Below are 24,340 nucleotides of genomic sequence, written 5' to 3'. Positions count from 1 at the left end.
TCTCAAACTTTACAGCCTATCAACTAGAAGGATTGTCAAAACAGAGGCTGCTAAGCCCTGACCTCAGAATTTGTTTTATAGGTGTGGAGGGGGACCCCAGAATTTGCTTTTCTCTTTTAAGGGGGATGCTGCTGCTGCTGGCCTGGGGATTCCACTTTGAGAACCACCACATTATTAAGGGGACAGGACACTGATTGCTTATGACAGCTGAGGGGCAAGACAAAGGAGAATCACATTTTTTTTTTTTTTTTTTTTTTTGAGATGGAGTCTTGCTTTGTTGCCCAGGCTGGAGCGCAGTGGTGCAATAATCTTGGCTCACTGCAACGTCTGCCTCCAGGTTCAAGCGATTCTCCTGCTCCAGTTCCCTGAGTAGCTGGGATTACAGCTGCGTGCCACCACGCCCAGCTAATTTTTGTATTTTTAGTAGAGGCGGGGCTTCACCATGTTGGTCAGGCTGGTCTCGAAGTCCTGACCTTGTGATCTGCCCACCTCGGCCTCTCAAAGTGCTGCGATTACAGGTGTGAGCCACCATGACCAGGAGAATCTTTTTAAGCAGTGTGTCTGTGCTTCAGGACATACAACGGCCAAGCTAAGGCAGCCAGGGCCATGACCCTTTTGGCTGCTGTTGGGAGGGGAGAGGTGGCACTTGCTCTGGGTGCTCCCTTATCTCCACATGTGCTATATTGGCGGGGTGGGAAGGAGACAGCCTGAGGCTGGCCAGAGCTTCCTTGGGCGCTCTTCTCTCATCTTCCTTCTGCCACCTCAGGCCTCCTCAACACAGGAGGCCAGACAGAGGGGCAAGTTTGCCTCATTCTGGCCTCCTGGTCCAGGGATATGAAACGCTTCCCCTTCCCTAAGTGTCCTATCCATCCCAGTCTAGTTATGCTTCCTCTCCTCAAGGTAACAAGATTTCTCTGACAAGAAACTTCTCTCTAGTCACTTGAGCCCAATTCCTCTCCTCAGGAGACGGGATCCAGGACTCTCAGGCATGGGAGGAGTACATCAGCAACACTGGGAACATTTCCTGATCACGGATTCAATCCTGAAACCACCAAGGTCGTGAGTCTAGAGTGAGGCCAGGTATCCCCCCAGTGATCCAAAAAGCACTCTGAATGCAGCTTTCCTGAGAGTTGACAGGTCTGGGATACATCTGCCAGCCTCACAGCCAGCTGGATCCTAGATTCCTGGTATCCATTCACTTCCATCTGGTTTTCTAATCCCGCTGTGGTCCGCAGAACACCACCCCCCAAAGATATCCATGTCCTAATCCCTGGAACTTCTGAATATGTTAGGTTACATGACAAAAGGGAATAAAATTGCAAATAGAATTAAGGCTGCTAATCAGCTGGCCTTAAAGATTCTCCTCAAGGCCGGGCGCGGTGGCTCATGCCTGTAATCCTAGCACTTTGGGAGGCCGAGACGGGTGGATCACGAGGTCAGGAGATCGAGACCATCCTGGCTAACACAGTGAAACCCCGTCTCTACTAAAAAATACAAAAAAACTAGCCAGGCGAGGTGGTGGGCGCCTGTAGTCCCAGCTACTCGGGAGGCTGAGGCAGGAGAATGGCGTAAACCCGGGAGGCGGAGCTTGCAGTGAGCTGAGATCCGGCCACTGCACTCCAGCCTGGGCAACAGAACCAGACTCCGTCTCAAAAAAAAAAAAAAAAAAAAAAGATTCTCCTCAATTAGCTGGGTGAACACCGTGTTAACCATGAGGGTCCTTAAAAGTGGAAGAGGGCAGAGGAGAGAGAACCATACAGAGGGCAGCAATGGACTGATTCTGGCTGAGGCTGCTACTTTGAAGTTGGAAGAAGAGGCTGCGAGTCAAGGATGCAGGCAGCCTCTGGAAGTTGGAAAAGGCAAGAAAAGATTCTCCCCTGTTGGAACCTCCAGAAGGAATGCAGCACTGTCCACACCTTGATTTTAGCCCACTGAGACCTGTCAGGCCTCCGAGCCAAAGCTAAGCCATCGTATCCCCTGTGACCTGCACGTACACATTCAGATGGCCGGTTCCTGCCCTACCTGATGACATTCCACCACAAAAGAAGTGAAAATGGCCTGTTCCTGCCTTAACTGATGACATTACCTTGTGAAATTCCTTTTCCTAGCTCAAAAGCTTCCCCACTGAGCACCTTGCGAACCCCCATCCCTGCCCGCCAGAGAACAATCCCCTTTGACTGTAATTTTCCACTACCTACCCAATTCCTGTAAAACGGCCTCACCCCTATCTCACTCTCTTTCGGGACTCAGCCCGCCTGCACCCGGGTGATTAAAAAGCTTTATTGCTCACACAAAGCCTGTCTGGTGGTCTCTTCACACGGACGTGCATGACAAGACCCACTTCAGACTTCTTACAAAACTGTAAGCCCCAAACTACAGCTGCCCAAGGTAGACAAGCGCTAGCTCAAAGACATTTGTGACTGTGGCTTGTCCGATGGAGCGAATCCCAGTAAGATTCATAGGAAGACCCACAAAATTAAGAAACTTACACTGGCAAAAATGCCACCAGCTGTGATTTAAAGGGACAGAGACAACCACAAAATGAAAAGGGGCCTTAGAATTCCCATACTCACTTCTTTCCTGGGTAACCCAGTCCCCTCCCCTTAAGGACAAAATGCCTATAAAAAGGAGTTGATCATCGGAAAATTGCTTGAGAAGTGATTTCCAATGGGCTCGAGGGAAAGCCCATTGAAACATCCCCAGCCTACAGCAGGGAAGCCCTTAAGGGACACAGTATTCAGGAACCTCCTCCCGCAAAAGGGCTGATCAAACACTGCCCCTGAAATGACGGAAGCGGTTCCCTCCGGCCCACAGGTTTTCATACTTCGAGGGCCCCAGGCCACCCACCCACGGCTGTCCTGTTCAGACTGAGGGGCATCTCGTTTCCTTTAGTCTTCCCAAACTTTTAGTACGGCTCAAAAGGACCCTGAGGGTGGCTGGGGACTGCCCTGAATGGAAGGCCAAGCAGGGACAGGCGTACCGCGCGCAGCGAACCGCGGAAGGGAAACCTGGTGCCTAGAGCCAGCGAAGATAGGCGCCTGCGTAAACCCAGCGTTCCCAGGATCCCTCGCGGCTAAATCGCTTCCTGTCTCCAAAGCTCGGTACCGTTGGATTCTGCTGGACTTTAAAGACGTATGCAACAAAAAAGCACGACGGATAATATATTCTGGGAGCAAGCATAGGCGGAAGCGTCTCTGGGAAGTACAATCCCTGAGCGCGTATCACAAACCTGGCGGCAGGAATGAAAGAGACTGGCCCGAAACAGAGCCCCGCGGCGACTTCTGGGAAATGGAATCCGGTGAGGCCGCCGCGGGGCGTGTGCGCATGACCGGAAGTGGCGCCACTCAGGCGCGTCCCTCTGGCGCCGGAGCCGGGACCTGTTGTTGGGCAGTACCTGCACAGCAGTTCTTGAGCTCTAGCGGTTGCCGGTCGATTGTTGACAGTTGCCAGTTGCCAGTCGTTTTCGGAAAGCCAGCAGCGGCTTTTTCACCGGGTTCTGCTTGAGGCCGAGCCACCTGTGACTCGGGAGACGGAGTGGAACACCTAGCTGGGCAGGCCCAGTCCGATCTCCCGCGACCCAGCACCGCAGGATCAAACCGTGCCTCTACGGGGAGTGGCTGGAGAGGAAGAGTCCAGCCTGGGAGCCGTCGGAGCAGCCCTGCAGAACGGGGTGGGGGCTGCTCTAGATAGACCCTGACTTCCAGAGAACTGCTGGGAGGCTGTGGCGCGAGGTGGAACTCAAATGCTGGAGGAAGGAGGTGAGGAGTGGTAGAGGGAGCGATCGTCAAGAGATCGGCTGCTGCTTCGTTTGCCCACGACTGCCGCTGTGTGAGCCGCATCAGAACTCTTTTTATCTCTCTCACAGGTAGTTGGAGACAATCCTTTTTTCTTTCTTTGCCCGTGACACAGCCCCAGGAGATCCTGAGAACATGTGCCCCTACAATCCTTTTTTGAGTAAAGAATTCGGGGGTCAAAAAAGTTTGAGGACCTCATACCTGCGTGATTTCTGAGTATTGTACCACGTACCCCAGTCTGCCTGATGGACCAATGACAGTGGAGAGTAGGGAGAAGTGGGTTCCTGAGGACTCCTTTGTCGCTTTTCTTCTTCTAGCCCTTCTCGAAGCAGCCAGGGATGCCTGGCTTGGAAAGTTTGAGGACAGGCCAGCCCAGTAGGATTGTGAAGTTGTGGAGGACGGGGGCATTTGCAGTTAGAAGGCACAGGTTCTTGTGAAAGCTGTGAGGTACCAGCCAGGTCTCTTAACCTGTATTTCTCCATGGAAGAAGGGACAAAATAACATTAACTACTTTGTTTACCTCTGAGAATTGTAATCCTCAAACGAAATAACACTTTTGAAAGCACCCTGAATGTGGTACAGAACAAATGTGTAAGCAGGCAACCTCTTTTAAGTCTTAACCACCAACACCTGTGCTGTTCACCCCCTAGATCAACTGTATTTGGTCTGTTACTCTACAAGTGCAATTTTACATCCAGAATTTGGTGCTGTCTCCAAGATCAAGCGGTCCTTATATTTGTTTTTGATTTGTTTTGTTTTGTTTTTGAGACGGAGTCTCGCTCTGTCGCTGAGGCTGGAGTGCAGTGGCGCAATCTCGGCTGACTGCAACCTCCCCCTCCCAGGTTCAAGCGATTCTCCTGCCTCAGCCTCCTGAGTAGATGGGACTCCAGGTGCCCAACACCATGTCCAGCTAATTTTTGTATTTTTAGTAGAGATGGGGTTTCACCATGTTGGCCAAGCTGGTCTCAAACTCCCGACCTCAAGTGATCTACTGGCTCCCAAAGTGCTGGGATTACAGGCGTGAGCCTCTGCTCCTGGCCAAGAGGTCCTTATATTTGGTCTTGCACTTGAGGAGTAGAGAGTGCGATTTCACATCCAGCATTTTGTTTTATCTTCCCTAGAGACGTGGGAAAGCAGAGCAAATGGTCATCATCTTCCCCATACTACAAAAAAGGAAAGGAAGTGCTGCCAGGTTAGATAACTCTCAGTAACAAAAGGTCTGTCCTAAGATCGGAATCCAGATCTATTTATTTGTTTTATTCAGATATCATTCACATACCGTAATATTCATCCTTTTAAAGTGAACAATTTGGTGATTTTTAGTATTTTCACAGTCTTGCAGCCATCACTATTTAATTCCAGAACATTTTTGTTAACTAAAGAAGAAACCCTGTAGCCTTTAGCAGTCACTCCCCAGTCCCTCATTTCTCCACAAGTTCCTGGCAACCACTAATCTACTTTCTGTCACTATGGATTTGCCTAGGACATTTTAAATAAGTGGACTCATGTGACTTTTTTGTTTTGTTTTGTTTTGTTTTTTGAGACGGAGTTTTGCTCTTGTTGCCCAGGCTGGAGTGCAGTGGTGCAGTCTCGGCTCACTGCAGCCTCCGCCTGCTGGGTTCAAGTGATTCTCCTGCCTCAGCCTCCAGAGTAGTTGGATTACAGGCACCTGCCACCACACCCAGCTAATTTTTTATATTTTTAGTAGAGACAGGATTTCACTATGTTGGCCAGGCTGGTCTTGAACTCCTGACCTCAGGCGATCCATCTGCCTCGGCCTTCCAAAGTGCTGGGATTACAGGCGTGAGCCACTGCGCCCTGCCAATATGTGACCTTTTGTGTCTCGCTTAGCACATCATTTTCAAGGTTCATCCAGGTTATACCATGTGTCAGTACTTCATCCCTTTTTATGGTAGAATAATACTCCTTTGTACGGAGAGATCACATTTTGTGTATCCATTCTTCAGTGAAGTTTTGTGTGTGTATGTTTTATTTCTCTTGGGCATATACCTAGAAGTGGAATTACTGTGTCATACAACCCTGTTTAACTTTCATAGGAACTGCTGAACTTTTTCCACTGTGGCGGCATCATTTTCTATTCTCAGCAGTGTATGAGGTTTCCAGTTTCCTCACATCCTCATCAACACTTGTTATTCTCCATCTTGTTTATTATAGTCATGTTAGTAGGTGTGATATGTTCTCTCATTGTGGTTTTCATTTGCTTTTCCCCAGTGATGAATGATGTTCAGTTTCATGTGTGGAGTGGCTATTTGTATCTCTTGCTTGGAGAAATAGCTATTCAGATCTTTTGCCCATTTAAGAATTTAGTAGGGCCAGACGCAGTGGCTCACACCTGTAATCCTAGCACTTTGGGAGGCCTAGGCAAGCAGATCACTTAAGGTCAGGAGTTCAAGACCAGCCTGGCCAACGTGGTGAAACCCCATCTACTTAAAAAAAAAAAAAAAAAAATTAGCCGGGCGTGGTGGTGCGTGCCTGTAATCCCAGCTACTTGGGAGGCTGAGGTAGGAGAATCGCTTGAACTCGGGAGTTGGAGGTTGCAGTGAGCCGAGATTGTGCCATTGCACTCCAGCCTGGGCAACAAGAGGGAAACTCCGTCTCAAAAAAAAAAAAAACCACACACAGAAAGTGGTGTGCTAAGCCAGCATTTCGGCCTCCCAAAGTGCTGGGATTAGAAGTGTGAGCCACTGTACCTAGTCAGTAACTAAATTTTTTTTTTTTTCTTTTTTTGAGGGAGAGTCTTGCTTTGTTGTCCAGGCTGGAGCGTAATGGTGTGATCTCGGGTCACTGCAACCTCTGCCTCCTGGGCTCAAGCCGTCTTTCCACCTCAGCCCCCCAGGTAGCTGGGCCTACAGGTGTGCACTACCATGGCTAATTTTTGTATTTTTAGTAGAGACGGGGTTTCACCATGTTGCCCAGGCTGATCTCGAACTCTTGGGCTCCAGCCTCTTCACTTTCTTGACAGGGCCTGTTGGAGCACAAAGTTTTTAATTTTGAAGAAATCCAACTTACCTATTTTTTCTTTTTTTTTTTTTTTTTTTTTTTTTGAGACGGAGTCTCGCTGTGTCGCCCAGGCTGGAGTGCAGTGGCCGGATCTCAGCTCATTGCAAGCTCCGCCTCCCGGGTTTTTACGCCATTCTCCTGCCTCAGCCTCCCGAGTAGCTGGGACTACAGGCGCCCACCACCTCGCCTGGCTAGTTTTTTGTATTTTTTAGTAGAGACGGGGTTTCACCGTGTTAGCCAGGATGGTCTCGAACTCCTGACCTCGTGATCCGCCCGTCTCGGCCTCCCAAAGTGCTGGGATTACAGGCTTGAGCCACCGCGCCCGGCCAACCTATTTTTTCTTTTGCTGCTTGTGCTTTTGGTGTCATATGTAAAACTCATTGCCTAATCCAAACTCTCAAAGATGTATGGTTTTCTTCCAAGAGTTCTACCCATTTTTTTTTTTTTTTTTTTTTAAATAGTGTCTCTGTCAGCCAGGCTGGAGTGCGGTGGTATGATCACAGCTTGCTACAGCCTCGACCTCCCTGGCTCAAGCGATCCTCTCACCTCAGCCCCCCAAGTAGCTAGGGCTATAGGCATGCACTACCACGCCTGGCTAATTTTTGTATTTTTAACAGAGATGGGGTCTCGCCAGGTTTCCCAGGCTGGTCTCGAACTCCTGGGCTCAAGCAGTCCGCCCACATCAGCCTCCCAAAGTGCTGGGATTACAGGCGTGAGCCACCGCGCCTGGCCAAGAGTTTTACTACTTAACTTTAGGTCTCTGATCTCTTTTCGAGTTAATTTTTATATATGGTGTGACGTGAGACTCTCTGCCCAGACCTCTTCATTTAAGCATTAAATTTGCAGAGCCACTTTCTTCAAAGAACTAAGTAATAATCTCTTTAAGCTGTATACTTAAATGCTGGGCATTTGCCAAGTGCTTTATCTGTATGTTCCTTTAATCTCCACAGCAACCTTACAAGGTATTATCATCCCCATTTTGCAGATGAGAAAAATGAGACTTAGAGAGGTTACGTGATTTTCACACTGCTGCTGAGTGGCGGATCATGGATACTTGTGAGTCTGTTAACACTCTAATGCCAGAGTTGATGGAATTTCTGAGGTAGGAGGGAATGGAGAAATTTACATCACACTGCAGGTCTGCAGATTCAGCCCACGTGCCCTGTAGGTGCTCTGTAGGTACCTGCTATGTCCCCTTTTCACAGTGAGAATTGGTGACTTCCTAAACTGCTTTTAACCTTATTCGTTTGGTTCTCTTTCTTTAGTACTGCCTTCCCCAGACCCTGCCCTTCCCCAAGAGGAAAACACAGGAGAGGAAGGAATGGCTGCTGGTCTCCTCACAGCTGGGCCCCGGGTAAGTAGGAAATTAACTTTGGGAGGCATCCTTTTCTTCCCCCCTAATATTAATGGTAGGGTTGGCTTGTTTTTCGTTGTCATTTGTTTGTTTTCTTTCTTTCTTTATTTTTTGAGACTGAGTCTCACTCCAGGCTGGAGTGCAGCGGCATGATCTTGGCTCACTGTATCCTCCACCTCCTGGGTTCAAGCAATTCTCTTGCCTCAGCTCGCGGTTAGCTGGGATTATAGGCACGCACCACCACACCCAGCTAATTTTTTTGTATTTTTAATAGAGATGGGGTTTCACCATGTTGGCCAGGCTCCTGACCTCAAGTGATCTGCCCGCCTCGGCCTACCAAAGTGCTGGGATTACAGGTGTGAGCCACCGCGCCTGGCCTGTTTTATTTTTTTTTTGAGACAGGGCCTCAGTCTGTCACCTAGGGTGCAGTGCAGTGCAGTGGTGCAATTACGACTCACTGCAGCCTCAACCTCCTGAGCTCAAGTGATCCTCCCACCTCAGCCTCCCAAGTAGCTGGGACCACAGGCTCGTGCCACCATGCCCAACTAATTTTTTTTTAAGTTTTGTAGAGTCAGGGTTTTGCCATGTTGCCCAGTCTGGTCTTGAACTCCTGGACTCAAGCCATCCTCCAGCCTTGGCCTCCCAAAGTGCTAGGATTACAGGTGTGGGCCATCCCACCCGATCACCTGCTTGTTGGTTTTGTTTTGTTTTGTTTTTTACAAGTTTTCTGCAATGAACAAAGTAATTCATGTTCACCACAGAAAACCTGGAAAATAGAGAAAACACAAAAAGTTAAAAATCACTCTTAATCCCACAAAAAGATGGCATCTAACATTTTGATTTGTGTCCTTTCCATCATATTCTCTTTTTTCTTTCTTTTTTTTTTCTTTTTTTGGAGTCTTGCTCTGTCGCCCAGGCTGGAGTACAGTGACGCAATCTTGGCTCACTGAAACCTCCACCTCCCAGGTTCAAGCGATTCTCCTGCCTCGGCCTCCCAAGTAGCTGGGATTACAGGTGCGCCCTACCACACCTGGCTAATTTTTGTATTTTTAGTCTAGAGATAGGGTTTCACCATGTTGACTAGGCTGACCTGGAACTCCTGACCTCAAGTGATCCACCCACCTCAGCCTCCAAAAGTGCTGGAACTATAGGCTTGAGCCACAGTGCCCAGCTCATATTCTCAAAGTGGGTTTATTCTGCTCTGTCATTTTTCTATCTCACTTAGCAGAATTCGATGAACGTTCTCCCATTTCACTGCATGTTTTACCAAATCATTTCTAATACATTCTTTTTTTTTTTTCTTAAATAATTTCACCTTACTAGTTTAGATTCAGGGGTATGTGTGCAGGCTTGTTAAATGGTTGTATTCTGTGATGCCAGGGTTTGGGGTACAGATGATACCATCACTCAGGTAGGGAGCATAGTACCCCATAGGTAGTTTTTTAGCTGATGCCCCCTTTTCTCTCTCCTCCCTCTAGTAGTCCCCAGTGGTTTTTGTTCCCATCTTTGTGTCCATATATACTTGGTGTTTAGCTTCCCCACTTATCAATGATAACATGCAGTATTTGGTTTTCTCTTCCTGCATTAATTCACTTAAGGTAATGGACTCCGGATGCGTCCACGTCACTGCAAAGGACATGACTTCATTTTTTATGGCTGCATCGTATTCCACATGTATTTCCTATTCCACATGTGGAATTTTCTTTTTTTTTTTTTTTGAGACAGAGTCTTGCTCTGTCACCCAGGCTGGAGTGCAGTGGCCGGATCTCAGCTCACTGCAAGCTCCTCCTCTCGGGTTCACGCCATTCTCCTGCCTCAGCCTCCCAAGTAGCTGGGACTACAGGCACCCGCCACTTCGCCCGGCTAGTTTTTTGTATTTTTTAGTAGAGACGGGGTTTCACCGTGTTAGCCAGGATGGTCTCGATCTCCTGACCTCGTGATCCGCCCGTCTCGGCCTCCCAAAGTGCTGGGATTACAGGCTTGAGCCACCGCGCCCGGCCCACATGTGGAATTTTCTTTATCTCGACCAGCATTGGTGGGCACCTGGGTTGACTCCATGTCTTAGCTGTTGTGAACAGCACGATGAGGCACATGCGCGTGCATGCATCTTTCGGTAGAATGACTTCCTTTGAGTATTTACACAGTAATGGGATTGCCGGGTCGAATGGTAGCTCTGTTTTAAGTTTTTTGAGAACTATCCAAACTGTTTTTCCGGAGTGACTGAACTAATTTAGTTAACTTTCCCATCAGCAGTTACAACCTTTCCCTTTTCTCTGCAGCCTCACCGGCATCTGTTAATTTTTACTTTTTCATATTAGCCATTATTTCTGGTGTGACAGAATATCTCGTCATGGTTTTAATTTACATTTCTCTGGTGGTTAGTGATGATGAGCATTTTTTCATCTGTTTGTTGGCCACTTGTATGTCTTTTAAGTGTGTCTGCTCATGTCTTTTCCTGCTTTTTAACGTGGTTGTTTTTTGCTTGTTGCTTTTAAGTTCTATAGATTCTGGAGATTAGACCTTTGTCGGATGCAAATTTTTTAATATCTTTTCCCATTCTTTCAGTTGTGTGTTGATTCTGTTGATAGTTGTTTTTTTTTTTTTTTGTAGAGACAGAATCTCACTTTGTCACCCAGTCTGGAGTACAGTGGCACAATCTAAGCTCACTGCAACTTCCACCCCCCAGGCTCAAGCGATCCTCATGCCTCAGCCTCCTGAGTAGCTGGGATTACCACCAGACCCAGCTAATTTTTGTATTTTTAGTAGAGACTGGGTTTTACCTTTTTGGCTAGGCTGGTCTCAAACTCTTAACCTCAGGTGATCGTCCTGCCTTGGCCTTCCAAAGTGCTAAGATTACAAGTGTGAGCCACCGCGCCTGGCCCTGATAGTTTTCTTTTGCTGTATAGAAGCTCTTTAGTAAGGTCTCACTTGTCAGTTTTCGTTTTTGTTGCAATTGCTTTTGAAGACTTAAGCCAAGAATTCTTTGCCAGAGCCAAGGTCGAGAAGGGTATTTCCTTGGTTTTCTTGTATGGTTTTTACAGTTGAAGGTTTTACATTTAAATCTTTAATCCATCTTGAGTTAATTTTTGTAGATGGTGAAAGGTAGGGGCCCAGTTTCACTCTTCTACATATGGCTAGCCAGCTATCCCAGCACCATTGATTGAGTAGGGAGTCTTTTTCCCATTGCTTGTTTCTGTCGACTTTGTTGAAGATCAGGTGGTTAGAGGTGTGCGGCTTTATTTCCGGGTTCTCCTTTCTGGGTCCGTGTGTCTGTTTTTGTGCCAGTGCCCTGCTCTCTAACACATGTTTCTTTCACATAGTCCTATGAGAGTAGGAACTGTCCTTTTTTCTTGACTAGGTAATTAGCTCTCTATTTTCGTTTTTAAAATTTGCTCTTGGATTTCCTTGTCAGTTCTGCTCTTTATTAATATATTTTTTCTTTATTAATCTTTTGCTTCTGCTTTCCTCACGTTTATTTTAAAATTCATTTTTTGGCCGGGCGCAGTGGCTCACGCCTGTAATCCCAGCACTTTGGGAGGCCAAGACAGGCGGATCATGAGGTCAGGAGATCGAGACCATCCTGGCTAACACGGTGAAACCCCATCTCTACTAAAAATACAAAAAAACAAAAAAAATTAGCCGGGCGTGGTGGCGGGCGCCTATAGTCCCAGCTACACGGGAGGCTGAGGCAGGAGAATGGCGTAAACCCAGGGGGCAGAGCTTGTAGTGAGCCGAGATCACGCCACTGCACTCCAGCCTGGGCGACAGAGCAAGACTCCGTCTCAAAAAAAAAAAAAAAAATTCATTTTTTAACTTCTTGAGTTGAATCCTTAACTCCCCTTCTTCCTTCCTTGTTTACGTTGAAAGTTTTTGGCTGTGTATTTATTTTTTTTAGATATTCCAAAATTTGATTTTGATTTCTTTATCTGCCTATGTGGCTGGTGTGTGCTTTATGAGGATGGAGTTTGTGTCTCTTGTCAACACAAAATGCCAGTGCAGTCTGATTGCAGGATATAGCGTTTGATAGCTCTGTCAGCTCAACCTTATTAAATTGTTGCATCTTCCATGTCTTTATTCTTTTTGTTGTTTATTTACTTTGGGCTGTCAATGACTGAGTTACCTTAACATCTCTCAAAATCCTAATCTAAATTTCTCTTTGCATTTCCTGCAGCTTTTTCTTTACGTATTATATATTTCTTTGTTATTTGGTTCGTGACATTATATCTTTATAATGGATGTTACTTTCTTGATTATTTTAAAGTTACACAAAGATTTTAAATATTTTTTAGTTTTTTATATTTTTAATAGAGATGGGGTTTCACCATGTTGGCCAGGGTGGTCTCGAACTCCTGACCTCAGGTGATCCACCTGCATAAATATTTCTTCATTTTAAAAGGTGACCCTCTTTGTTCCACTGAAAGAACCTCTCGGTGTGATGAATGGATTGGAAGAGCAGGTAAAATCAGAGGCCCGGAGACTGGTTCCGATATGGAAACTGTTGCTGGTTTGCAAGGCAGTGGTAGGGGAGTGGAAATAAATGGGTGAATTCTCAAGATATTAGGAGGAAGAATCAATAGGGATTGATGCTGCACGAAAGGAGAGGATAACACCCGGGTTCCTGGCTTGGCCAACTAGGTGAACAAAGGCCCCATTGCCTGAGCTGGGAACAGACGAGGAACAGCAGGTGAAGATGGGTGTCTCTGTTGTGTTTTGTTGAGTTTGAGGTTCCTGTGAGGCCTGGCCAGGAGACGATTTCTGCGTTAGGTTAATGCTGTGTTATCTCCTGATTCGTTTCTTCGCTTTCCATCTGGCTACCCCTGCCCCCACGCCCTGTACCTAGCAGAGGATGCATTACATGGAGTAGGTGCCGCTTTGTTATGTGAACAGCTTCACCTGACCTGCGTGCCTTATAGCTCCTGCCCAGAGTCTCCTAACTCCAGATCCATGTTTTCACCTGTGATAGAACATCTGCACCTGGATTTCCTATGGCCACCTTAAACTCTGTGGGTCCCAAAACAAACTAGTTCCCTTGCTAACAGACCCCTTCTTCCCATGTTTCTTCTCTCTGTGATGACACTGTCATCTGTCTGGTCTTCCAAGCAGGAAACATCTTTGATTCATTCTCAACTCTTTTCTCACAAAGTTCATTTCTGGCTTTGCATCTAGTCCCTCTCCTCAAGCAGGATCCTCTCTCAACTTGACACTGACACTGTTGGAGTTCTTAAAACCACCTCTCCATGCCTCCATCTCAAGACACAGTTGCCTTCCAGCAGCTCCCTGTTGCCTGAGGCATAAAAGCATCACATTTATCAAGTGATTCAAGGCTTTTTACATTCTGACCTCAACAACCTTTCTGCCACGCTTCATCCCCCCACCCAAACTGCCTGCCATTTCCTAAACACACAAGGACTGTCTCGCCTCCATGCTTCTGCTCATGGTGCCTCTCCTGCCTTGGATAACCTTCTCTTGCTCCATCTGGAAACCTTCTGCTTCAAGGCCAGCTCAGTAATTGCCTTCACTCTGTGGTCCTTCCTCCCCGCCTTTCTGTTCTCCTGGCAACTAGTCTGTTTCTTTGACTCGTGCTACATTTGATTGTGTGCATACTTGGCTCTCCTGTTGTACTGGGTGATATTTGCGTTCACAGAAATATTTGTTAAATGTTCTGAAAATTCATCTTTCACATTTCTCTGATAATTTGCACCTGACTCTTCACTGTATCAACTCACATTCTAATTTTGCTCTTTCTGTATTATCTCTTCAAGTCCCAAGCACCTATTAATTTTTGCCCAGTTACTTCACACGCACACACATGCACACACACACTTTATTTATACATAAAGTCTACTAGAATTATAAATGTGTGAAGACAAGAGACAGTGGTGTGTGTGAGTGTGTGTATGTGTGTGTATGTCAGATTATCTTAGTGTTAGGCACTGCAGTGCTGGTGATCAATAAAGGCTTTCTCTTTTTTTTGAGATGGAGTCTCGCTGTGTCACACAGGCTGGAGTGCAGTGGCACGATCTCAGCTCACTGCAAGCTCTGCCTCCCGGGTTCAAGCAATTCTCCTGCCTCAGCCTCCTGAGAAGCTGGGACTTAACAGGCACCTGCCACCACACCAAACTAATTTTTGTATTTTTATTAGAGACAGGGTTTCACCATATTGCCCAGGCTGGTCTTGAACTCCTAGCCTCAAGTGACCCACCTGCCTCGCCTCCTGGCTTCCCAAGGTGCTGGGATTCCAGGTGTGAGCCACTGCGGCCGGCCACTTTCTTCAACTACCCAGAGACCTGAATCTTTTCGAAGACTTTTCCAGCTCCCCGAAAACCGCCAACGTTAACCACCCCATCACCCTAGATCCTAAGGCCACTGGCAAGATGAAATGTGCTTGTTTTTTCAGGGATCCACATTCTTCAGCAGTGTGACAGTAGCTTTTGCACAAGAAGGGTGGAGGTGCCTCGTGTCTACTCCGAGGGAGAGGTACAAGGAGGGGATACCAGAAAAGTCCAGGAACCTTGTCCTACTAGGTAAGGAAATGGTTTAAGATTTCGATTCACTCAATTCTGAAAATCCATGGCACTTGCTTTCCAGTGTGTAGGGCTTTCTGACAGCTGTAATGTACCAGAGCGATGGTGTCTATTCCTCTTGTTCTCTTGGGGAAGGTCTCTGCATGCCCACTTGGCAAATAGGCAGTTTCCCTTTGCTTTCCCCAAGGCTGCACCTCCCCATTCTCTCATTTCCCAGGAGGAATGGGGTAACCCTCAGGTCATTTCCTCTATGTTCAGTAAGTTTCCATCTTCCTAAATTGGGAACTTGTGAGTTTAGCTTTAGCTCCCTGGCTTGACCCCTCCTTGAGGCTGTTTCCTACCTCCTTCCAGAAATGTTTTATACAGCCTTGGCATGGCCGGGTGAGGTGGCTCTCACCTGCAATCCCAGCATTTTGGGAGGCCAAGGCGGAACAGTCACTTGAGACCAGCCTGAGGAACACAGTGAGACCCTGTCTCTCAAATTAAAAGGATGTTTAAAAAGACCTTGGCACCATATCTTTTATGTACTGCTGTAGCCCCTGGTGCAGGCACCAAGTAAGTGCTCGATAAGTATTTGCCGTCTGAATGAAATGAACAATCCGACTGGGCTGCTTGCTCTCCCCTGAGTTCTGGGTGGCTGTTCATACTTACTTAAAATTTCTAAAGCCTGTTTTTCCCATTGAATAGGACTTCCAGTTTCCCAGCCTGGCATGAACTCCCAGTTGGAACAAAGGGAAGGCACATGGATGCTGGAGGGCGAAGACGTGCGAAGTCCCTCTCCAGGTATGTGAGCAAGCACTTAGCCAATGGGAGTCTTGGGAGCAAAAGCCCCTTTAAATCACACGAGTGCATTTGATTATCATAACAATTGTGAGGTAGGCGCTATCACCCCATTCTACAGATGAGGAAATGATGCTGAGAGAGGCTGGCTCACTGGTTCAAAGCTTCACAGCTAGATAGTGGCAAGGCTGGGATTTGAAGCAAGCTCTGTCTGCCTCTAAAACACACTCTTCCTCACCTCATCCTTAAGGAGGCTCCCAGGGCTGGGAGGTGTTTGGGGGCACGTGTGATGTCCCTGGCCTCCAAAGAGTATCCTTCCTTATTGTTGGGAAGCAAGAGTCATCTTTGTTGGCACATTCCTTGCTTGGGGTCTCCCTCACTGAGGATCCTAGGTGCCAGCTTTACGCATGCCACTGGGTGTCACAGCTCCTGCTGCCACCCTATCTGGCCCCTTAATTCATTCTGCTCCTCCTTTCTTACTGCGTGGCCATGCCAGAATTTTCCAAAGGGCCGATACTAAGAAACTCAGGGAAAACAGAAGGAAAGGAGACCATAGTTTCCACTGCATCTCTCTTACCACCCATGTACAGCAGCTCTCTCCCCTCATCTCTCTCAGCCTCTGCCCTGGTGCCACCTCTGGCAGGGCCTCAGCAGTTTTTCCCTGGGGATCCAGTCACTTTTGATGTTTGAGACTTAAGGCATCAAAGGTACAAATGAATTAAACCAGTTTGAGGTGACAACATTTGACATGTTTCTAAAGATGCAGCCTGGGCCAGGCACGGTGGCTTACGCCTGTAATCCTAGCACTCGGGGAGGCTGAGGCAGGTGGATCACCTGAGGTTAGGAGTTCAAGACCAACCTGGCCAACACGGTGAAACCCCGTCTCAACTAAAAATACAAAAAAAATTAGCTGGGCATGGTGGCGGATGCAGGTAATGCCAGCTACTCCAGGAGGCTGAGGCAGGAGAATCACTTGAACCTGGGAGGCGGAGGTTGCAATGAGCCGAGATCGTGCCATTGCACTGCAGCCTGGGCAACAAGAGTGAAACTGTCTTAAAAAAAAAATAAAAATAAGATGCAACCTGTCTATTTGTTGCTTTATTTCTTGAGTTATAAGTTATTGCTGCTGATAGGGCAATCGGCACAAAGCCCCGGGAGCATTCTTTGCATGATTCCATGGAGCTGCCTCTTCTCCTTCCCATCTTACCATCCTCTAAGCAGCCTGTTGCATGTTACCTCACCCTTGTGGCGTGCCCAGCACCACTCATGCTTGTTGACACTGCCTGTGGCAGGGAGCCTCCCTGGCCCTGCTGCCTTCTTCTCCCAAGGCCCCCCTGCCTGGGCATCTCTGTGTTCTATACAGTCTACACAGAGGACTGAAGTCGTCTGTGGAGCTTCAGAAATGGAGAGCAGTGTTTAGTGGTGAGGGGAACAACTGCATTTTTCTGGGAAGAGTGTTCATGATAGTCTGAGAGGGGTTCAAGACCCTGAAAAGCTTGCTGTATTAGTTTTTTTGGGCTCTCATAAAAAATAACCACAAACTGGGTGGACTAAAACAATAGCAGTTGATTCGCTCACAGTTCTGGAGGCTAGAGGTCTGAAACCGAGGTGTCAGCGGGGCCGGGCTCCCTCTGCAGGCTCTGGGAAGGATCATCCCTTGTCTCTTTCAAGTTTCTGGTGGTTGCCAGCAATCTTCGGCGTTCGTTGACTTTTAGCTGCATCACTGCAATCTCTGTCCCTGTCTTCATGTGGCATTCTCCTGTGTCCAGATTTCCTTCATTTTAGGGCATTAATATACCCTAATCCAGTAGGGCCTCATTTTAGCTTGATTACATCTACAAAGACTTTGTTTCCAAGCACGGACACATTCTGTACTTTGAGGTGGACATGATGTGGGACACTGTTCACCCCAGTACAGTGGTCCCAAAGGTTAAAATCACCACATCATTAGAAACAGGAGTTGGAAAGGGGTATTTCCGCTGAGGAGGTGCTCTGAGGCAGCAGTGTAGGGCAGTAGAAGCAGCTCTGGGTGTGGGTGCCCCTGAGCGGAAAACCACAACCTCTGCCCCTATACACAGCAGGAGTCAACATAGGAGACTTCTGTGAGCAGAGAGGAGTGGGGTTTTCCCCCACGCACCAAGCAAGCAATTAATTTTGTAGCAGACACCGTCTACCTGGAGATAGCATCAGATCCCACGGGTTGAGGGCTCAGTCCCACCAGGTGCCCCCTGCCCCTTCCCACCAGTCGCAAGTCCAGGCCTCCAGAACTACACTGGCTTCAGATTGGGGTGCCCACGACCCCTCTTTGGATTACATGGATTTGTTAGAGAAAGGACACAGAACTTGGGGAAGCACTTATTTTAGAAAAGATGAAGATGAAGAGATGCATGGGACGAGGTGTGGAGAAGGTGCAGGGAGCTTTCATGCCTTCCCTGGACAGCCGCCCTGCGGGAGCCTCCCTGTATTCCGCTCTCTGGAAGCTCTCCAAACCCTGCCTGCCTGGGCCTTTGATTCATTGGATAGGCGTGACTGAAGCATGGACAGCATGTTGTAATGAGATTGGACAGAAAGGGCCTGATTGAACACAAGTAGACTAGTGGGGACACCCGGCAAAGCCTTCCTGTGCAGATTCTTCTTGGCCTCGGTGCAGCATTCCTTCCTCCGGGGTATGGGGCAGGATCTTCTCTGGAATGAGGGTCGTACGGCCACAGTCAGACTAGAGTCCTGCTTGGGCAGGGGGAGGTCAGAGAGAGAGAGAGTCTGTTTCTGAGCCCTAAAGTGCTCTGACGTTTTAACAGAAGACTGTAGCAATGGCCGGGCGCAGCGGCTCACACCTGTAATCCCAGCACTTTGGGAGGCCGAGTTGGGCAGATCACCTGAGGACAGGAGTTTGAGACCAGCCTGGCCAACATGGGGAAACCCCATCTCTACTAAAAATACAAAAATTAGCTGGGTGTGGTGGCCCATGCCTACAATCCCAGCTACTTGGGAGGCTGAGGCACAAGAATCGCTTGAACCCGGGAGGCAGAGACTGCCATGAGCCGAGATCGTGCCACTGCACTCCAGCCTGGGTGACTAAGCGAGACTCTGTCTCAAAAAAAAAAAAAAAAAGACTGTAGCAGTGGCTATGGGAGTTATGAGCCAGGAACTGTGGGTGAAATACACACGCACACACACATATACACGTATATCTTATAATACCTCATTGAGTATGAAAGACATATACTCAAAATCCCTGCTTGCCATGCATTAACTACATGGATTCCAGGCACACCACTGAATTATGTAGTCATGTTTCCATATATGAAAAAGTAGATGATAAAGTCTTTCTTCTTTCACCAATTAACACATATATGAAAAAAGTTGCCTACTGAAGAGTTATGTAAGCTATATGATAGTGAACAGAAGTCGTCGGGCGCAAGTTTCCACTCTGGCTATTAGAGGAGCTCAACATGGCCTCTGCTCTAACTCACAGCATGTCCTGGGCATCACTGTGCCTCTGAGAGCTGGGTTTGGGCCCTGGGTTATTCTACCCTACCCCTCCCAAGTGGCAGACCCAGGAGTTTAAAGTGCCATTCTCCCTGCTGCTCATTTTAGGGACTTCTGTGGTGGGTGTTAACACTTTCCCAGACCCTGCTGCCCAGTTGTACTAATTCTGATTCATTGAATCATTCATCAATCAGCAAATGTGCATTAAGCATTTGGTATGTACCTGGCATCATTTTAGCTGCCATGGGTAAAATGTATCCCCTTTGTTGAGCGGGGGATGAGGACATAGTCTCTGCTTACATCTTCGTGAAGAACATAAACTGAGCAAACAATAACTAATCTACTTTTTATGGTGATGAGTTGTGTGAAGAAAATAAATACAATACAAGGGATTAGTGACTGGGGCACAAGGCTGAGTTGGGAATAGAGGGGAGGGAGCTGTTGGAGAGCTGATGAAGAGGAAAGACTCTTTGGAGATGACATTGGAGCCGAGATCTGAAGGAAGGGGATGAGCCAGCTGTGTGGAGGAGACCTAGGAGAGGAACATTCTGGGCCACAGCGTTATGTTGAGACCTTGATGTGGGAATGAGCTTGCTTAAGGATTAGAAAACCCGTGTGGCCAGAGCTTAGTAAACACGAGGAAGAGTGGTGTGCGGGGGACAGATTGTGCAGGGGCACTGGAACCATGGTAAGGCGTTTGGATTTTAGTCACCTAAGAAAATAAGCCATTAAAGAGTTTTGATGCAGGCAAGGGATGAGATTTATGTTTTAAAAGAATTGAGCATTTGGCAAGTGACACTGGTGAAAAAGAATTGAGCGTATGTGTGAAGAATGGACATTCGGGGTCAGGCATGGGAGTGGGGAGGTGAGTTAGGAGGCGGCTCTTGCAGACATGGGAATGAGGTGATGGTGGCCTGTAAGAGAGGGGTCAGGACATATTTTGGTGTTAAAGCCAACAGGACTTGCTGGTAGATTGGATGTGAGATGTAGAGGAGGAGGCATTAAGGATGACCCTAGGTTTTGGCCTGAACAGTTGGGTAAGTAGGAAGATTAACAAAGGTGCTGGGTTAAAAGGGAGATGAGTAGCTCTGTTTGGGGTGTGTCAGGCCTGAGATGTCATCAGTCTTCTACTGGAGCCAGCACTCAAGAGAGGTGAGCTGAGGGACAGGCCGTTTGTGAGCATCACATGGTCCTCTGAATTGCCCCTTCTTCCCTTAGCTTCTTTTCTTGTCACTCTTTCTCTTGATTTTTTTTTTTTAAACGCAAATAGATGGTCTGCTTTTAAAAACTGTCAAACCCATAGATGATCGGACTCCCAAGTTACACAGAGACGCGCTCAGCCTGCAATGGGGACCTCTGTGCTCTTGGTTGACTGGGGGCATTGGTGTGCACTTGCAGTTCTGAGGGAAGCCTACTTCATGCTTTAGGATGGTTTATAAGGAGAAGGTCCAGAGTAACAACCACGTAGATAGCACTTACTGTGTCTCAGCTACCATTCTGGGTCCTCTATGTGTCTTAACTCATTTAATCCTCACAGTGATTGTATGAGGGAGCTGCTTTCACAGGTGATAAATCCAAGGCTTTAAAAGATTACACAGTTTGCCCAAAATCACAGAGCACGTAAGAGGTGGAACCCAGATTTGAACCCAGGCAGTCTGGTTGAAGACTGTGTATAGAAATTCAAGGTCAGGTGTGGTGGCTCACACCTGTAATCTCAGCACTTTGGGAGGCCGAGGTGGGTGGATCACCTGAGGTCAGGAGTTCGAGATCAGCCTGACCAACATACTGAAACCCTGTCTCTACTAAAAATGCAAAATTAGCCGGGCATGGTGGTGCATGCTTGTAATCCCAGCTACTTGGGAGGCTGAGGCAGGAGAATTGCTTGAACCCAGGAGGTGGGGGTTGCAGTGAGCTGAGATCACACCATTGCACTCCAACCTGGGCAACAAGAGCGAAACTCTACATCAGGCTGGGCATGGTGGCTCATGCCTCTAATCCCAGCACTTTGGGAGGCTGAGGTGAGTGGATCACCTGAGGTCAGGAGTTCAAGATCAGCCTGGCCAACGTGGTGAAACCCTGTCTCTACTAAAAATACAAAATTAGCCGGGCGTGGTGGTGCATGCCTGTAATCCCAGCTGCTTGGGAGGCTGTGGCAGGAGAATCGCTTGAACTCGGGAGGCAGAGGCTGCAGTGAGCCAAGATCACACCATTGCATTCCGGCCTGGGCAACAAGAGCGAAACTCCATCTCAAAAAAAAAAAATAAAGAAAAGGTATGGTAAAAATACAGTATAAAAGATAAAAAATGGTACACCTGTATAGGGCACTTACCATGAGTGGAGCTTGCAGGACTCTGGGTGAGTGAGTGAGTGAGTGGTAGGTGGATGTGAAGGCTGAGGGCATTGCTGTACATGGACTTTAGAAATACTGTGCACTAAGGCTACACTAAGTTTACTTTACACATTTTTCTTTGGGAGGCTGAGGTGGGAGGATCGCTTGAGCCCAGGAGTTTGAGACCAGCCCAGACAACTTGGCAAAACCCTATCTCAACAAAAAATACAAAAACTAGCTGGATGTGGTAGCACAGGCCTGTAGTACCAGCTGCTCAGAGGCTGAGGTGGGAGGATCACTTGAGCCCAGGGGGTCGAGGCTGCAGTGAGCCATGATCATGCCACTGTGCTCCAGCCTGGGCGACAGTGAGATCCTGTCTCAAAATGTGTGTGTGTGTGTGTGTGTGTGTGTGTGTGTAGTACTATTTTTATTTTTAAACTCTTGTTAAAAACTAAGAAACTCACACATGAGCCCAGACCTGATGGAATTATGCATATGGAGGTGTAGACACACCTCCATATCTTGTCCAACTGGAAGATCTTCAGGGGCAATAACAAGCATGGAGCCGTCATCTCTAAGATAACAGTACCTTCTGGAAAACCTCCTGAAGGACCTGCCTGAGGCAGTTTTACAGATAACTTTTTTTCTTAGTGGAAGGAGTACAGTGTAAAATAACTATTAAAAGCATAGTATAGGCTGGGTGTGGTGGCTCACACCTTTAATCCCCAGCACTTTGGGAGGCCGAGGCGGGAGGGTCACTTGAGTCCAGGAGTTCGAGACCAGCCTGGCCAATGTGGGGAGACCCTGTCTCTCCAAAATATCAAAATTACCCAGGGATGGTGGTGTGCTCCTGTAGTTCCAGCTATTCAGGAGACTGAGGTGGCAGGATCGCTTGAGCCCAGGAGGCTGAGGCTGCAGTGAGCTGTGACTATGCCACCGCCCTCCAGCCTGAGTGAGACTCTGTCTCAATTAAAAGTATATATTAAGTATAGTAAATATGTAAACTGGTAACGTAGTTGTTTATTAAGTATTATGTACAGTGCATAATTGTATGTGCTATACTTTCATATGACTGGCAGTGCAGTAGATTTTTTTACACTAGCATCACCACAAACGTGAGTAATGCGTTGCACTACAACATTATGATGGCTTTGAATTCAGTAGGTAGTAGGCTCCATTACACTCTTATGAAAGGAGGTGAGTCATCAAACCTGTGTGTGTAAGAGCTTGGCCAGACTCCTTCAGCCTTTGGTTTTCCTTCCACCAAGGGAACACAACGGCTTTTCTCACTTTTTTTTTTTTTTCAGGCTGGAAGATTGTATCTGAATCACCACTAGAGCAAGCCCTTTCTGAAGAATCATTCCAAGACCCACATGTAGAGATGCCCCCTGGGGATTCAGACCACAGGACCAGTGAGCTTGAGAAGAGCTTCAGCCTGAGACCAGTCCTCTCTCCGCAACAGAGAGTGCCCGTGGAAGCGAGACCTCGCAAACGTGAGACGCACACCAAGCGCTTCAAGAACTCGGAAATCACGAAACCTCACAGAGCGAAACCGTATGCATGTAATGAATGTGGCAAAGCCTTCAGTTACTGTTCTTCCCTTTCTCAGCATCAGAAGAGCCACACTGGAGAGAAGCCCTATGAGTGCAATGAGTGTGGGAAGGCCTTCAGCCAGAGCTCCTCTCTCATTCAGCACCAGAGGATTCACACTGGAGAGAAACCTTACAAGTGCAGTGAATGTGGAAGAGCCTTCAGCCAGAACGCCAACCTCACCAAACACCAGCGAACTCACACCGGAGAAAAGCCCTACAGATGCAGCGAGTGTGAGAAAGCCTTCAGTGACTGCTCAGCTCTTGTTCAGCATCAGAGAATTCATACCGGAGAGAAGCCCTACGAATGCAGCGACTGTGGGAAGGCCTTCCGTCACAGCGCAAACCTCACGAACCACCAGAGGACTCACACTGGGGAGAAGCCCTACAAGTGCAGCGAGTGTGGGAAGGCCTTCAGTTACTGCGCAGCGTTCATTCAGCACCAGAGGATTCACACTGGGGAGAAGCCCTACAGATGTGCTGCATGTGGGAAGGCCTTCAGCCAGAGCGCAAACCTCACAAACCATCAGAGGACTCACACCGGGGAGAAACCCTACAAGTGCAGCGAGTGTGGGAAGGCCTTCAGCCAGAGTACGAATCTCATAATCCACCAAAAGACCCACACCGGGGAGAAGCCATATAAATGTAACGAATGTGGGAAATTCTTCAGTGAAAGCTCAGCCCTCATTCGACATCACATAATCCACACCGGAGAAAAACCTTATGAGTGTAACGAGTGTGGTAAAGCGTTTAACCAGAGCTCATCCCTTAGTCAGCATCAGAGAATCCACACAGGCGTGAAACCCTATGAATGCAGCGAGTGTGGGAAGGCCTTCCGGTGCAGCTCTGCCTTCATCAGACATCAGAGACTCCACGCCGGAGAGTAACCAGGAACATGGTGGAAGTGGAGAGTCCTGGACATGCCGACTCAGGACAGATGGGTGAGGATCTGAGAAATGCTAAAGGCTCGAAAGCATCTGAAGACATCTAACTTAGAGTCTGCAGCCCAGAGCCACATGCAATTCAGTAAATAGCCACTATTTCACATGCTGTGTGTGGACGCTCAGCTCTATAACACCATTCTGCAAGCATCAAAAGATCCAGGGCTCCATTCAGTTGCAGGTTTGCCTTTATTCAGTGGGCCAGAGCACTTTATTTGGTAAGCATTCCAGAAACCTGAGTTTATTCGGAGTAAGTGACCAAATCAATGAGTAAAGAACTTGGCTCCGGCCGGGCGCGGTGGCTCAAGCCTGTAATCCCAGCACTTTGGGAGGCTGAGACAGGTGGATCACGAGGTCAGGAGATCGAGACCATCCTGGCTAACATGGTGAAACCCCGTCTCTACTAAAAAATACAAAAAAAAAACTAGCCGGGCGAGGTGGCGGGCGCCTATAGTCCCAGCTACTCGGGAGCCTGAGCCAGGAGAATGGCATGAACCCGGGAGGCGGAGCTTGCAGTGA

At 47.9% G+C, this 24,340-nt stretch overlaps 1 protein-coding gene across 6 annotated transcripts; it reads left to right on the top strand.

Moving 5' to 3' along the window:
- Positions 1–3,334: 3,334 nt before the first annotated feature.
- ZNF79 (zinc finger protein 79) lies at positions 3,335–23,933 on the top strand. Of its 6 annotated transcripts, none has more exons than XM_025359469.1 (6): positions 3,335–3,758; positions 7,801–7,899; positions 8,081–8,169; positions 14,567–14,693; positions 15,381–15,476; positions 22,599–23,933. In XM_025359469.1, the coding sequence occupies exons 3-6, from the start codon at positions 8,137–8,139 to the stop codon at positions 23,765–23,767; spliced, it is 1,425 nt and encodes a 474-aa protein (XP_025215254.1). In that variant the 5' UTR covers positions 3,335–3,758; positions 7,801–7,899; positions 8,081–8,136; the 3' UTR covers positions 23,768–23,933. The 6 variants fall into 6 exon arrangements, with proteins under 6 accessions (XP_025215254.1, XP_025215253.1, XP_025215249.1 ...); XM_025359468.1 differs by having other exon boundaries at positions 3,335–3,865; positions 7,801–7,917; XM_025359466.1 differs by having other exon boundaries at positions 3,345–3,865; positions 7,801–7,871.
- Positions 23,934–24,340: the final 407 nt, after the last annotated feature.

This window comes from Theropithecus gelada, chromosome 15, assembly GCF_003255815.1.
Source record: "Theropithecus gelada isolate Dixy chromosome 15, Tgel_1.0, whole genome shotgun sequence".
NCBI classification, from domain to species: domain Eukaryota; kingdom Metazoa; phylum Chordata; class Mammalia; order Primates; family Cercopithecidae; genus Theropithecus; species Theropithecus gelada.
Note: the sequence above shows the minus strand (reverse complement) of the source record. Positions and strands in the feature narration are given on the sequence as shown.

What these genes read in the sequence shown, in the direction of transcription:
- ZNF79 (XM_025359464.1), top strand. An exon ending in TCCTCACAGCTGGGCCCCGG is followed by an intron (nt 8,170 to 14,566) that starts GTAAGTAGGAAA and finishes TTGTTTTTTCAG; the next exon opens with GGATCCACATTCTTCAGCAG. An exon ending in CAGGAACCTTGTCCTACTAG is followed by an intron (nt 14,694 to 15,380) that starts GTAAGGAAATGG and finishes CCCATTGAATAG; the next exon opens with GACTTCCAGTTTCCCAGCCT.